The sequence below is a fragment of the Mauremys mutica genome, chromosome 8 (assembly GCF_020497125.1).
Source record: "Mauremys mutica isolate MM-2020 ecotype Southern chromosome 8, ASM2049712v1, whole genome shotgun sequence".
Taxonomy (NCBI): Eukaryota; Metazoa; Chordata; order Testudines; family Geoemydidae; genus Mauremys; species Mauremys mutica.
The window spans coordinates 99,024,625-99,041,095 of record NC_059079.1 but is presented as its reverse complement, the minus strand read 5'-3'; the positions used below and the strand labels follow the sequence as shown (position 1 = coordinate 99,041,095).

Below are 16,471 nucleotides of genomic sequence, written 5' to 3'. Positions count from 1 at the left end.
CGTGCAGCACACCTGGCCAGGTTCTACTGCAATCCCGGCTTCCCCTGTCCCCTGGCAGGGGGAGGAAGACTTGGCTCACAAAGCTACGGAACAAAACAAGGTCCAACAAAATGCCTGGAGACAAAAGCTTTTTGCAAAAATGTGAATTCCCAGGCTGGTTTTAGATGGGCACTTACTGCAGCGGCAGTGCCAAGCTATCACTTTTCATCTTGAAATAAATCCCAAACTAGCCTTCAGTCCGAGAGCTGGACATTTCCGAGTTCAGACTGCGGTTAGCTATCAAAGATGACTAAAAAAAGATATTCCACACACAGGTGTTTTTCAAGGAGTAAGTCACCTCAACAGTCCCTTTTACAACTTCCCTTTTGATGTGTTCAGACTTCTCATTAAAGTTTCATTTCTTTCTATATTTTCTCTTGGGAAGGGGGGGGGGGAATGTGTGTACAAAAGTTTACTTCATAACTTTTGGCCGGCAGCTGCAATAGCAGCTGTCACCGAGGGACAAACTGTGCTTCAGACGAGGTTATTGACTTTTCTGAAATTCTTCCATCATTTGAGGAGCAAAACAGAATTTCCTGCATATAATCTGAAGTCATCTCCCCCTGCTGAGTTCCTGAAAGCATTTTTTAAATTGATTTTTATAGATTAACAACATACAGCGTCTCCACGGTGACCTGTACCATTTTAAAGGCATGGAACCCAAAGATCTTTGATACTCTTATCCAAATGATTCATATAAGTTAAAAAGGAAGAAGAGACAAGGAAAACAGCTCGGGGTGGACACACTGCTGGCAGCAGTCCAATGGAATAGAGCAGATAACTTGCCCTAAGTTCTGGTGGAGTTACCTGGACAGCTGGGTGTCATCATATGGCAAAAGGAAGAACTGAAATAAATGTTAATAGAAAAAATAGAGTCCAGTCTTCAGAAATGGAGCTGGGGGATTGTGGGCACAGTGGCCATGTCCTGCAACTTACCTGATCCAGCCCCAAATCCTTAACACAATTTGCTTAGCTTTGTCTGAACTGTAGGCATAGGCCATGAAAGACCTCATGCCAGATACTTTTTCTTGATGGTGTCTGTTAGCCCCCATTACTAATATTTCTCTTACCCTTGCTAGCCAGAGGGAAACACTGGATTGTTCCCCCTGCTTGCATCATGCTGCAGCAGTACCTTCGGCCACATTTACTACACTTAGCAGGATACAACATGTGCCAAGGGAGTCCCAAGGGAGTAGTTGTGTGACGCACTGAGAGACTTGTGACCCAAATTCTGGGACTTTTGGACACTCCCACCAGCTAGGAGTCACGATCCCCTTGTCCTGCAGTTCAACAAGTATTATGTAATCTCATCACAGGCGTCAAGTCTCTGGCTTTAAAAAAGTGTCCTTGAATTTCAGCGCAGACAGCCGATAACGTTGCTGCCTTTTGGCTATGCCTAGTGCTCAGCTTTTGTATGGATGACAGCAGTAACTCCACATCCCTTTCCTACCTGAGCAGCTATTGCCTATTTTAAAATATGTACTGAAATGACAGTTATCTAGACTGATACCTTTGTTACAGCTTGCCTTTGGTGGCTGGCTGTCTGTTTAGCAGCCAGCGTTGTTCTTTCCTCTCCCGTGCGCAATGTGTTAAAGTGGACTGCACTAAAAGATAGCAGGTTAAAGTTATCCGGCCAAGTCTTGCAGCCCTTACGAAGTCTCAACTCCCACTGACTTCAGTGGGACTCCAGCACAGGCACTGCATTTCCCAGGGGACCCTGCATGCCCATAAATCTGAAGACGATAATGTGTGTGTGGACTTTCATGTTTATTTTACCCTCTCCAAACCCCTGGGTCATTTCAAAATGCCACCAACCTGGGCAAATGCAGAGCTGGTGTCCCCTGAGAGTCCTTCTCTCACTCATGCCCAGCCATCCAAGAAAGAGAGAGCACTTTCTTCAAGGGAGAGCACTCACACCTCTGTCGTAACATCTGGCCGGGGGGAGGAGCCTGAGTTCATATCCCACCCCAAAGCTCCATGTTAACACCTTAGTCCTCTGTCGGCACATTCCCAGGCCACACTGAAGGATTCGTTTTAAGCAACAGATTGAACGTGAATGCTGCAATGCTGGGTCACGTAGCCTAAAACCTATCACCTATCCCAGACCTGATTTCTACACTGACCCGAACTAAGTCACTCGCATGTATGGCCGCTGGTGCGCTGCAAAGCTTGTACAGACCAGAGTGTGCCCTTCCAGGACCATGATGGTAGGTCTGGACAGCCTATAAAACCACATTTCTGTCTCCCCAGACAGATATGTTCTCGCGCATACATATCACTTGCTTACTAAGGGATTCTGCCCTTCACTTGTCCCCTCTTGCACATTTCCACTGTGTCTTGGCTGTCCTCACAGAAGCACAGGCCACTGCTGCATTTGGAAATGTCACCTGGTTCTACTGCATTTGATCATTTGCGCCCTCCCCCTGGATCTGAATCCTGGGACTGATGGTTTTTTACCAGCTGAAGGCTCGGTTCCACCTAGCTCAAGTTCCAGGCCTGCCTGCTTTATTTACTCTACATTGCAGTTTAGACAGCACTATAAACCCAAATTATTTTGGAAGCTCCTCAAATAAACAGATGGGCAGAACAATGCCAAGTAAATAAGTATCCCGTCCAAGGACAGGAAAAGAGACAGCAGGCATCTAGCAGCACAATCAGTATTGTGCTCACTTACCTAATCACTGGTTCAGGTATCGCCTCTGCTCCCGCTGGAACTTGGACTCCTTTCTCCCACTCCTGCCTCCAGGGATCGGCAAGTATGTAGTACTCATCTGGACTCAACTGATGTGAGTCAGGGATTTTCATGGCTGTTATCAGATCGGTACGAAAAACCTACAGAAAAAAAGCAATGAGACGGTCTTAAATGACTCGGCAGAGATGAGACATTGCACCGGGGCAGCGGCATTCCCCTTGCAAGCTGGTATTCTGCTGCCTTTACGGATTTCCCAACGGGACAGTCATGCCAGGACTGAGAAAAGAGAGGGACCCGCCTGGAGCAGTGGAAGTAAATGTGGAGAACAGGTAAACTCCTGTTCACACACTAGGATATATCATCAGGCCTTCTGTTTTCCTTCATATTATAACGCAAGGGCTTTCAAGAAAACTTCCTGTCTTCAGCTCAGCTTCCCTCCCCTTTCATGGGGGTCAAGGGGACAGGCTCCTGGAGTGGCTGCTCACAGAACTGGACTGAACCCCAGAGCCCATGCAGAGTATCTCTTTACTTCCTGATTTACTTCTCTTTACTTCTCTCACATTGTTTTACTTTCCTGTTATTCATGCTCCCAGTGAGGAGAAGACCTGGCTGACTGCAGCAGATTTGCTGAGTCATCCCTGCTTAAAGACACTGAGACAAAACTGCTCCAGGGAATTCTGGTCTTTCCACTGGGAGGCCTCAATGTCCCGGAGCAGGCTGAGATCCTGGAACTTGGTGGCCTGGATGAACTTGGACCACTGTTCTTATTATTCCAACAAGCAGAAGAGAATGCAGGCTTCTCTTCCCACGACGTTAGGGGAGAGAGGGAACAAACCACAGAATGCTCTCAGTGTGTTCCCCAGGAGAGGGAGCAGATTGTCAGCATGGGAGGTGCAGGTAACTGAGAGATGGGACTGCATGTGATTAGAACCCTTATGACCAGCACCTCTGGCCTTTCTGACTGGGGAATCTCACTGTGGGATTCACTCTCTTCTCTTCTCCTCTCCTCCTGCCACTTAATAGGCATATTAGCCATTTGTCAAATTACAACTAGATGAAAAGACAAGCAGCAAATATCTTTATATATAAACGTAATGGGCCTGACTCTCATCTCACTTACACTGGTGTAAATCAAGAGTAACTCCATTTTACACCAGTGTAGGATGCGTGTATGTGAGATCTGGGCTTTATATTTCAATCAATGCTGGGAGAGAGATAGCCAACATTAAAGAAGGGTAAAATAAAGGGTGCACTATTTTCCTCCAGGTGATAAATGGATTAAACATATTCATACAAACAACTACTTTGAACTCATCAGAAAATCCAAAGACTCCATGTTTTCACTGCATTCAGCTTTCTTGGGACATGTTGATGTTTTCTTTCTTCTTGAATGGCTAATACAGATAAGGCTGTAGTGAATGTACACCGTCACCTGATTCCCATGCATGTTTTAGTTTTTATTATCTGCTACAAATGCAGGGAAACCAGCAAAAGCCTTCTATGATCTGCCTTCAGAAACTGCTCCTTTCAGGTCACAACACAGTTCTCATACAAAATGCTCTGGGTCTTTTTTTCTAAAACTCATCATTCGTAAAGCATAGCCAGAGCAGCCCTGGCAAATGCAGAGGCACGTAAAGGCAGCCAGATTCTTTGACACTGACCTTGCCCCCGTTTCAGAAGTAAACACAGCATTGCCATTGAACAACCTGTCTCTGCAACACAGTGATTCAGGGACATGCTGGAAAACCATGGGTTGAGCTACATCCAGCATCCTTAAAGGAAAACTCCTGTCTTAATTATAAATCTTAATGGGCAAAACCAATATTTTCTAAGGGGCAGAATAGCTGGCCCTCAGTGTGGGTACCTGTGGGTGAGGAGGAAAGGTATAAGGAACCATTCAGAAACTATCTACAATTTTAATCCCAGACGGCAACACCTGGGGTGCAATCTACTCCCAAAGAAACATCTGGGGGCAGGCAAAGGGTGGGGGAACTTTCTACCTTCAGCTACTCCAGCCCTACAGCTTTTTTCAAAAACATGGTATGCATTTTTTTAAAATGAGGAGAAATTTTTTTTTTCTGGATTGCCTTGGTACTAAAAAGCTTTGTGACCCTTTTTCCTCAAGCTTCCAAGAAATATTCCCTCTCTTTGGAGAGAGACTAAGCCTGGGAAATTCCATCCCATAACGTGAATGTTTCAGAAAGCTGCAAACAGCTGAGAACAGACAGTTCAAATGACAAGACTTCTATACCCATAACTATGGCAGTCACTGCCCCTGCCCCCATTACATATAGGGATGGATCAATGGACACTTGAATCCAAACATCTAAGAAATCTTCCCAGACCAGCATGAGTATTGAAACCTGCCCCTGGAGTTCTGGTTCCAGGTTGGCTCTGTAAGTACAAAGGGTTCTGGCTTGGCGGCTGAAAAGATTTTGTCCCCTGGTGGAAACCTTGTGAGATTCCTGCTATTTGGGGGTGACATTTCAAAAGAGCCACTCATAAGATTTGATATCAAGAAGGGGACAAGATACATTTGAGGTGGCTGGTGTCCTCATGTTCTTCAGGGGAAGATGCTGGTCTTCCTGTCCCCAACGTCCCCCTGACCAAAGAAGCCAGGACTTCACCAACTGGCTGAACCCCTTTCTGAAAATGACATGATTGTGGACAGAGGCTGCTGGCAGCTCACTATCTCCTCCACAGACAGCAGGACCCCTCCACCTAACAAACCTCTTTGTCCTTCTCAACCCTCAGTCTGCATAATGCTAGGAAGTATGGCTACTTTCCTTTTAGTTTGGAGGGACTACTTTTTTATTTTACAGCAAATGAAAGGATACCAAGAGAGAAAGACATCCATAGCTAAGTCACAGGGCCAAATCTGTTTTCACTTGCACCACAATAAATCTAGAGCGCCAACAGAGGTGTTCTGGATTTACGCTGGTGTAACTAAGACCAGGATCTGCCTCACAAATATAAAAGCTCTACTCAGGGTATCACAAATGCTCTGTGGCATTATTGTTCAGAGATCCCAAAGGAGTAGATGAAGGTGGGCCAGATATTCAGCTGATGTAAATCAGTGTAGCTTGAACAGAGGTATGCCAATTTACACCAGCTAGGGTTCTGGTCATCTGTTTTCAGTATCGCTGGTAATAAAAAGTGAAGGAAGAGAACAGAAAATTGTTTGCAGAATCATTTCTGAATGGAGGCCAGATTCTACTCCGTTCCACTAGCGTAAATCTGGGGTGACTCTTCTGCAGAGAATGAACTTGCTCCCAATTTAGAACAGAATCTGGCCCAGGATGCCTCTTAAGGTTTTCTTTGAGGTGTCAGCAACACTTCTGAAATTCACAAGGTTGTAATTGTTGGTCTTAATCGCTAATGGTTATTGGATGACTCAGATGTTGAGACCAATCCCTGGCACATTTTGGGGCTCACTAACAGCATGCCAGTTTGCTGGAAACACAAAGGAATTACTAGGTTATAAAGCTGTTTCACACTTTAATATTCTGTCTGACTTCCCAAAGGGATGGATATTGTTTACAGTCTTGGGGAAAAAACAGCTTGTTTAGTGAACAGGAAAAAAATCAAACTAAATGGTGGTATACATGCCTGCCTACATGGCCAGAGCCTGCAGCCGAACACATTCTGATTCTCACTGACCCGTTAAACTGCTCAACTGGGCCCCTCCTCTTGGAGAATTCTCCAGCCCTGGGATAGTGATTTTGCTCATCTTCCCTTCCCATTTTGCTCCTGGACCTACTGAGGTTTCCCTGATGTACACTGTGGGGAAAAAAATAATTCCATAAAACAGATCATTGTAAATAAGGTTTTTTGTCCAGGGGATTGCCTGACAGCAACGATTTGATTAGAGCTACCCTGTCTCTTGGAGAATAAAGAACCATTTGTAAATGAAAATGGATGATTTCTCCTTTTCTCCGCATCTGTTATTATCTGAAATAATAACCCACAATGCCAGCAATAATATCCAGACACCAGCTATCCCTAATCAGTCTGTCTCAGGCTACTTCTGCATTACCTTATGTGTGGCTGGGATGGATCAGGTGTTTTCTTCAGATGCCGTTTAATCTGTTCTCAGTGCTTATTCTCAAACTAACTATTGCTTGGCATGAACTGTAATGAATGATTCCAGGATGGCTTCACACTTTCAATACAAAGATCAAATGCCCTGGAGGGTATTTTGGAAACCAAATCGGATACTATATAGGAAAATAGACATTAACCCCTAACTGAGACCTGGTATTTAGGTCAGTTCATTTAATCCTCAGAGCCTCAGCTGATAACCCAATTACAGCTAAGTACAAATACATAAACAACCTTTTCTATATTGCTACCTCTTTGAACAGCAGTAGCACCTTTTTCCTGCTGCATTTGTTTGGAGACATTTTTGACCACATCTATAAAGAGCTAAATTAAACTGCCCAGACACAGTCTGGCTGCATCTTCCAATAAAAACATAATTAACAGCCTCCATGTTATAGTCAGAGCTAGGCTGGGTTTGAGAAAGGTCAAGTCTTCATATGCCAATATAATTTAATTGTTAAGAACACGACAGTAACATTTTATTATGCTACTAGGCTGAAAAATTAAAATAAGATTAAGATAAATGCTAAATAAACGTAAGAAGTAACGTGAAAAAGACATCACAGTCCTTACAGTTTTGCATCTCTGAATATCAAGCAATATGAAAACTATAAATAAATATAAATAAAAAATAAATCAACCCAATGCAGCTCTAATGCATTTCTAAAACATAATGTATGTATGTGCCCTTTTAGTGATAGAGCTACAGTCCCCAATGTCACCATTCAGACCTAAAAGCTGTTTAAGTTACTCAGTATCACCAAGTGACTATCTCCAAAGGATATAAAACCTACAAGATTCAGCATCAATCTGAACCTTTTACCTTGCTCCGAGTTTCCACCTAGCCTGTTAGGACAAGGGATAATTCTGTTTCGGTGGCTATGAAGATCTCCCCTCTCTGAATTGTACATGTTTTAATGACAGGACATGAGATCCATTTAAAATCCTAGTATTTGTTTACTTGCAAATTCAATGGGGCTAAAATGTTCTAGCATTTCTAATGTGTCCAACTCAAGGCACCTTGCCAGCCAACATTTTCAGTAAGGGCTTACTCATTTGGAAGGTCTCTCAATTTTTTATGCCCAACCTGAGACCCTCAGGGATTTATTCTCAAAGGTGCTCAGCACAGCACCCATAACTTCAGCTGGAGTGAGGGAAAGTTGCAGACTCTCAGTACCTCTGAGAGGCCCAATGTTGGGCAACGAAATATTGAGGTACCCAAAACAAGTAAACACTTCTGAAAATTTAAGGTGTGACCAATCTGTGCCTTAGCTTCCCCATCTATAAAATGGGGATAATGACTCTGACTCACAGGGGTAACAGGCATAACCTACAGATGGGTCAAACTTACCCTTCTGCATGAGGTCCAAACACCATGTCTCACTTAGACTCCATTGAAAAGGCTTAAGTGAGACTCATGATCTTGTGCTGGCCCTCAGCAATTTCTCCCTTTGGGAGTCTCGGGCGAAGTGCAAAGTGCTATTTGACAACAAGGAGGATAACAGCGAGAGACCTGCAAAGCCAAGTTTTTCTCTTTGAAACAGTTGCTAAGTTTGTCAGAAGTCTCCGTCTCAGAGACACTGCCTGCCTGTGAGATTGCTGTAGGATCCCTGAAGTGTGCATTCAGCTACCTGACCTTGTTGTCAACTCAGTACTTTCAGCCTCTTCCTCCTGGTGCTTCACCACCCATCCACATCAGCTACCTGGTGACGATACTGACTTCAAAGACTTAGCTGTATAAGTCATTACCAATATGACATCACTCCTTCATGATATGCAAATAACGAGAAATCGTCTAGGAATTTTCTGGCTCGGGAGTCTGAAACTGGCACAGCAGACAAAATGCTGCTGAGAAAAAACACAGCTCGTGCAGAAATTCAAGAATGTTTTCTTCCTCCCAATTACTTTTTTATTGCAGTATGATTGTGCAATTACACTAACCTGCCAGGAAAGCACAACTACCAGGACCCCAGCTCCAATACCTGCAACATCAGGCATGGCTTTTAGTCTTCTCTTGGGAGACCGTCCCTACTTTTTTCTGTCCATAACTGACAAGCGCAGCATCAGAACTCAGAGTTATGGGATTCATTGAGGATTGGTGGGGGAAGGGGAGCTGAGATTGCCAACTGTGATAGTGACAATAGAATATGGACAGCTGTCTATCAATAACTAGACTAACTCCACCAACTCCCAGCACGGAGGCCAGTGAACAGCCGCCTGATGGCAATTTTGGTCACTCCCAATCTGACCTTGATTTAAACTGGTGACCTAAAAGCAAAAGGTTCCACACCTCATCGTCATCTCCTTTGAGAATTTAATCCTACAGAGAAACAGAAACTTTTCCAAATAATTACCTCCGCCATCACTAAAGAAGTTACCTATCATCGGATATTTAGTGTTGCAAGGGATCATGGGTTTAACTGTGCTGTGTTGATTATTCTATTATCAGCTTAATTAAAAAAACTATGCTCAGATATAAGAAATATTTACTGTTTTAAAAATAAAAGATTCGATTAAAAAAATAAAAGTATGATCGCAGAGAGTGAAGACTAAGGGGCTGATTGTCTCACACTGGTTTTCCCCCGAGCTGCTAACTCCATTGACATCAGAGAATTACTTTGGATTTACACTGTATAAGGGAAAGCAGGATGACTTGACTAGTGGTTCTCTGGGCTCCTAACTTTACTCTCCACCTTCAAAAAGATCATTCTGCTGTCTCTTGAAAAGAGGACTTTGGCAACGAATGAGCCCTGGTTTTAGAAGAGTAACCTAGCTAGGGATCTTAATTCTTATTTGCAAAGCCGCGATCACATGACTGCAGTATGTTAAAGACAATGGGTTGGATCCACCGGTCTCGGCACAGGACCAGAGAGAGGTATGCAAAGATGATTGACACCAGCCTGGAATCTGGTCCATTATCTTGATACTACAAACTGAAGGAACAGAGGTACAGAGATGCGATGTGACTTGCTCAAAGTCACACAAGTCTGTAGCGGAGATGGGAAGAGCATCCAGGTTATCTGATGGATGTGTATAAGGGTGCAGGACAGAGAACTAAACGCTGGATTGTTCCTTGTCTCTGTAGGTCATGTTAAGTCTTAGAAACTGCAGAAGCTTTGAAGCCCCCATAACAAATCAGTGATGGAGCCTCCAATTGTATCACCCTAATGGCTGTAGTAAGGGTTCAGAAAACAAAGCTGGCTTGAGCTAGCTAATCTGTTTGTTTCTCTACTTGTATGGCCATATCACCACCATATCCAGCACTCGTCAAATACACTCCCCCGTCATTCATGGACCAAACGCCATCAGAGTCGAGTTTGGCTATGTAATCTGTCATCGTTGCAATAAAGAACACCCCACCCCTGGCATCTGGAGGCTTTCTGCAGACAGTGGACTGAAAAGAGGCTCTGAATGGAGAAAAGAAAAAGTCCTAAAACTGGTGATCAGTGTTGCTTGCCACTAGGCAGTGCCGCTTTGCTCCAGTGCTCTCTGTCCGCAGGAAGACTTCTTTGGCACAGGAGCACAAAGGCAACTATAAAAAGCATTAAAAACCCTTGCTCCTCTTGCAGCAGAAAGTGGACTCATTTTATCTTGATGTGTGCTGTGTGGACTGGGTCTATGTTCCGTGGGCACTCAGCTCCTCACCATACAGACTAAGATCAACACATTTTGCTTAGTTTACAGCTGTTGCCTGGGGTTATTTATTTCATTCTTTCTCAGTCTGCATGGTTGCTTGAAGGGGTCACAGCTCTTGCACTGCCTGGGTGCCTTCAGCACCCTCAGTTGCATATCCATTGAAAGCTTATGCTGTGCAGCCTACCTGACTTTGGTCACTAGTCTGAGTAAAGCCAGGACCAGCTTTACAAATGGTTCGCAAGATCCTCAGGGGTTGAAGTGAAGCATAGTGTTGTGAGGGCAAGACCTCCCTGAATGCTACAGAACACAGCCTGCAGTCCTTACCATTGTAAAGAGGGAGCGAATCAGCGTTCTGCACAATTTCTCACCAGTGTATTGCACAAATCACAGGCCTGTGTTTTCCTGCACTAAGTCTTCCCCCAAACTCATCCCTTCAGGCTTGTCAACTCACGTTGGGATAGAAGATTAGTTCTAATTTTAAACCAAATAAGTACGATTGTATCAATTTCCCCAAAGATGATAAGGCACATTGCAGGCTGGATTTGTAATATTACTGCTTCGCTTATTTAGTCCTTCTTCGAAGACAGATAAGCCTCCACTTTCAAAGGCAGCAAGTGTGCCAACACTCTATCATGATGATGCCTCTGTTTTTCCATGAAGAACTGGAAATGCATAAATTACTAACTATCAAAGCAGAACGCTTTAGAAATGATAGAATGCCACAGAAATTCTAAAGGAAAGCAGATCAGTTGTCTGGAAATCTACCAGCAGCTAATATGCTCAAATTGTAATCTAAATGTCTTTTTGTTTTGAATTGTCTGGGATTAGGGTTGGGAAAAGACTCAATTATTCTACTCAAACTCTTCTGAATTATTTATGAAAACTAAATAAAGGATAAATTGGGCACTGATGAACTGAGGACCTGGTGGTGGAGGGAAAGTTGTGTACTAGAAAACAAGCAATTTTCTCTCAATAGGACTGTTTACTATTTCCTCCCTTCTGCAGAAATTGACAAATAGTCTTTAAAGGCCTGCTGCTTAGCAACACCGGTTCCGCTGATCTGCTTGGAAGATGTTAATTGCTTCTTCAAACAATGTGAACAGTTTAAAGAGCTATAACTCTAATTTAATAACCAACGTGAGCCACGAGACCAACTATGGCGACCGTGACGGCGGCGTAGTGACTTCAGTAATGGACCGGCCATGGTAGCTCTCTCCCTCTCACTGAACTTGGGAAGTAGCACAATCAGGATCTCAATGTATGGAGAACTCTGTCCACCTGAAAGGAGACAAGACCCGGGGCCACAATATCAAAGGTATTCAGGTGTCTAAAGATGCAGATAGATGCCTCGTGGGATATTCAAAAGCACCCCAGCAGGTTAGATGTCTGTCATTGATTTCAATGGGACTTACCACACTTAACCTGCGTAAGTGCTTTTGATAATCCCACTAGGTGCCTATCTGCATATTTAGGCACATAAATGTGTTTGAAAATTTGACCCCAGGGGCCTGTATTTAGGACTAGCCTCAAGCACAAGCAAATCAAGAATCTACTTGAGGCCAAACACTTTTGGTGGCCCCATGTCCCCTGCAAGCTCAGCAACTCCTAGGTTGACCCCACCCCCCTCCATCTCCATCAGAGCGTCTGGAGAAGCAGGAAACACCTCCTTGCCAGTTCTTCTAACTCCCTATAACAAAAGGAGCAGAGGAGGAGGTAACTCATGACCTGATTTCCCCTAGTCCTGACTTTCTGTTCTTTGATACCTACATTCAATGTCTGGTGGGTACACCTGGACCACAGAAGGTGCTGAAAGGCGTGTGCCCCTCCGCCTAGCTGCTCCCTTGTAACCAGCTCTAAATGCTATACCTCTCCCAGAAAAGAGCCCCAGGTGCCTCCCTCCTCTAGCATAAAGCTTGTATACCTGGACCAACGTTCTTACTCCAAAAGAAGCAGTGCCAAGAGATGCACAGGCTCCACCGCCTCTGGGAGCTCGGGCTGGGAATCTTCAGCAGTGCTACAGCGGGCAGGCATCTTTCTTTTTCCCACTGGCTTTTTTTCCCCCGGCATTATTGGCCCTGCCTAGACACTTGCTTTAACATGATAAATACCATCATTAAATATCAGCCCAATGAAAATGTATGGCATTGCCATGGCTCTGTGATCCTGAGAGGCACAGACAGAATCAAATCATCGTGTGCTTTCAATATGCCATTTGCAACGCTCTTATTTGCCGCCTGTTCGGGAAAGTGGTAGAGAACATTTTAAACAGATCTGAAGAATAAACATAGAATCAAAAGGAAGTCAGGGGGACGCACATTAGTGACAGGCATTACAACACATCAGCAAAACTGGCACCTTTTGTTATGGCTCCTGATACCCAATAAAACGATCACACTTCCATGCTAAAGGAAAATGACTAATCAGATGGAAAAGAAAAGAAAAAACAACAAGAAAATGGCAATAAATGGACCAAGCAAAGCAGGTGAAATTCACCTTTGTGCTGAGTGCTAGCACATACCTGGGCCTATGCCTCAATTAATTCCCCACTTCAGACATGGGGCTTAGCCGGTGCACAGTCCTGGTGTTCACCTTCTGCACTGGGGTGAATTGCACCTGCCTATCCAGTCTATTCCTATATTCAGGCTCCACTCCAGCTGTAACGAACATCTCACAGATCTTAAAGGACCCAGAAGCCAGATAACATCATGGCTGTTTTCTTAAAACTACATGAACCAAACTCTTCTTGGCAACCGCCACAGAAAGGCTCAGGACTGAATGGGGACTCTCATCCCTGAGCGGTGGTCCCTGCAGGTCAGGATTGGGGCACATTGTGGGGCAGCACAGGGAAACTGTCACTGCCTTTGCCCACACTCATAGACTCATATATAGACTTTAATGCCAGAAGGGACGATCGTGATCATCTAATTGGCCCTCCAGCACATCACAGGCCACAGAACCTCACCCACCCACTCCTGTTATAGACTCTTAAACTCTGGCTGAGTTACTGAAGTCCTCAAATTTTGATTTAAAGATTTCAAGTTACAGAGAACCCACCATTTAATTCAAACCAGCAAGTGACCCATGCCCCAAGCTGCAGATTAAGGTGAAAACTCCCCAGGGTCTCTGCCTGTCTGACCCATCACCTTCCTTCTTCCAAGGATTTCAGTCTCTAGAGCTACCAGCCCAGCAACTACTGACCAGCACTAAATTCACTTTAAAAAAAGATGCAAAACAGGAAAACATTAGTCATCAGGTCACACTATTCTTCACTCCTCTCCCCACCACCCATGGGCTGTGACTCAATCCCCAAAGCATCTTCTCTGCACGCTGATTTTAAAAAGACAGAGGGGTAAAATTCACCTCTTTACAGAGGGCCAGCACAAGTCCTGGAAGTCTTCAAAACAGAGCTTATGTGGTGCATATATAATGCAATGACTGGCGTATTACAGGGTTCCCGCTCTGTGCTCACTCCTAAAGGCTATGAGTCTGTTACAGCCCCAGCTTGGGAGCCATGACTATTTAGCTCAAGTTGTAGCAGCAGGTGCTTTTAGCCCTGGAGGTCCCTGCTTCACTCCCTGGTGCGCTGGCATCACACACGTAGACAAGGTGCTGGCCCGTTGATATATATATATCTCAGTCACTTGGTGTTTTCCCACCATACATGGTTTCAGTCAATCTCCATTGTCTTGCTACCTCGAGAAACGTTCTATTGGCCTCTCTGCCACATTTCCAGTGCAGTGTAGGCCTTGAGATCTACAATGTATGCTCTGGCTCCAGTAGCTGATTAAAGGTTATCCCCCCACGTTTCAGAACAACAATGCTAAAAAGCTGATCATGTATTGCTCTGCTAGTGTTAAACAGGTTGGACAGTCAAAAATGAAGCATTCACATTTTAACTCAACTTACTCAAGTATCTTAGAGGTGTTCCAGCAGAGCACAAAGAGCAAAAAGGAAAAGGAAGCACAAATGTGGTTCACGTTTCAAAACAACTTCTCTGAGGTGCCTGACTCTGTCCACAGCTCAGGTGTCGGAGGACAGAGCAGCATCAAGTGATCCATCCTCAGTCAGATAAATATCTAGTGGGCCAGCCTTTGGTGTACTCCTGCACCACCATTAAAGAGGGAGAAAGAATTAGTAAATCCCCCAACGTCTCTCCAGTCACTTTGCCCTCTCTTTACTTCTGAGCTGGAGGAAATAAAAGTTAGGAATTTGTGTCTGTGAGACTTCAAAGCACCAGAGAACGCACTGCTCAGAAAAGAAAAGCACACACACAAAAACACCCCCAACACCAATTTCAAACAGTTTGCTAACCCTGGCGCCTTTGGGGGTTTGCAGAGCAAGAGATGAAGAGTGTCTCATAGTAGGACACGAGGGAAAGGAAAAATAAAAGGGCATTAAAATGTTGCCATAGGAAATATAAAAAGGGAGGTAAATCTGTCAGCAGTCTGAAAAATACTTCTTTTAACCCCTTCCTTGCTGACCTGGAACATGGTTCCAGTAGCGTTCCTCTGAACGGTTGGTGCTGAGTATTGTCAACTCAATGGTGATGCATTGCCAAGCGTGGGGTAGTCTTGGAAAGGCATTTTGCCAGGTGCAGGAAAACATCTGTGAACAGCATGATGGTTTAATGTCACCTGCTGGTTTCACACAGGTTCCTTTTCTCATGTCATGTCTTCCTATGACTGAGAGATTTCTTATTGTGCTGATTTCAGAGCTGGATCCCATTTCCCAACCTTCATTACTGGAGCACCTGACCCGGACCCCGAGCTCTGCCTGAAAGAGTAAAGCACCCTCATTTTCCTGCTTCTCAACAAGAGTGCTAATTTTCTTCAAGCCTGTTTGCCTGGATTTGAATCACAAAAGATAAAGAGTCAGATGGGACTGTCTGGTAAAAGATACAACTTGGTTTCCTCACAGCAGTTAATGTTCTCTCCTTATTCCTTATACCTGTGAATTAAAGCTATGGATACTAGGAAGCTCAAGGCTTGGAGCCTTTCAGCTCTAAGTTCAAATCTAGTCCCAGGCCTGTAATGACCACTTTAAAGAGATGTCCCATTGGCTCCACCTTAGAGCAAGTTAAATGCTGAAAAAGACAACAATCCTCAAATTTGGCATGCATGGGAAGTTTCTTGGCTTGAATGAGCATCTAAAAAATTAACCACTCTACAATGATGAGCAAAGAGAGAGCTCTACAGACACATGCTCACAGACTCTCCCCACTCTTGTCGCTGTCCAGCCATTTAAAAAGGGCAAACAGCAAGCTCAATCGCGTTCCGGAGCTGCTACCGCACCTGCTCAATGGGCGTTTCCTTGAAAACATTCTCTCAGCTGTTAGATGAGGAGCTGGGTGAATCCCCAGTGGAATGCACTGACATCAGTGGAGTCACATCACAGATGGATTTGGCCCATCAGGTGTAATTACTGACTAGTCCTAACAACTTCTATCCAGGGAAGAACACTGACTTTGTCAAACCAGACCAGACTATTGACCCATCAAGTCAGGGATCCTGCCTCCTGCAGTTGCCCTGCCAGGAACTTACGGAAGGTGTTTGATCATAACTGCAATACCACTTAACTCTACATGGGAAATTACTTCAGGCCAATTCATCATGGCATCACAGACTGAAATGACTTATCACGAGATGCATAATTAGATTCGCTTTCTCGTGTTCTCTTCTTCCAGATATTTTGACAATATCGGACACTATCAACCACAGACTTCTCATATGAAGGGACACTCTCACAGGTTCAGTTCTTACCATGGGAGGGACCCATGAGTAGCAGCAGCACACATGCCCCATTCAGTTTGTGCTGTGCTTCCTGGCTCCACTGCAAATCCTGTTCTCTCTAGTGTCTGCAAGTTGTCTTTGTGATCCACTTTTTATTAGCACGGCCAGGGTTTTCAGCCAGATCTATCATACTCAGCTATGCCCTCAACCTGTCACAGCCCAAACTGATTGCATTCATGATGGCCAGTCTTGGGGTCTATGAATGTGGAAAGCA

At 44.5% G+C, this 16,471-nt stretch overlaps 1 protein-coding gene across 6 annotated transcripts in view; it reads right to left on the bottom strand.

The window, feature by feature from the left end:
- The window catches only part of JADE2 (jade family PHD finger 2), a 210,528-nt gene that overhangs the window by 96,749 nt on the left and 97,308 nt on the right, over positions 1–16,471 (bottom strand). For all 6 annotated transcript variants that reach the window (XM_045026036.1, XM_045026037.1, XM_045026034.1 and 3 more), the window contains one exon: positions 2,714–2,871. In XM_045026036.1, coding sequence (XP_044881971.1) covers positions 2,714–2,871 — 158 coding nt within the window. The remainder of the gene's footprint in view (positions 1–2,713; positions 2,872–16,471) is intronic.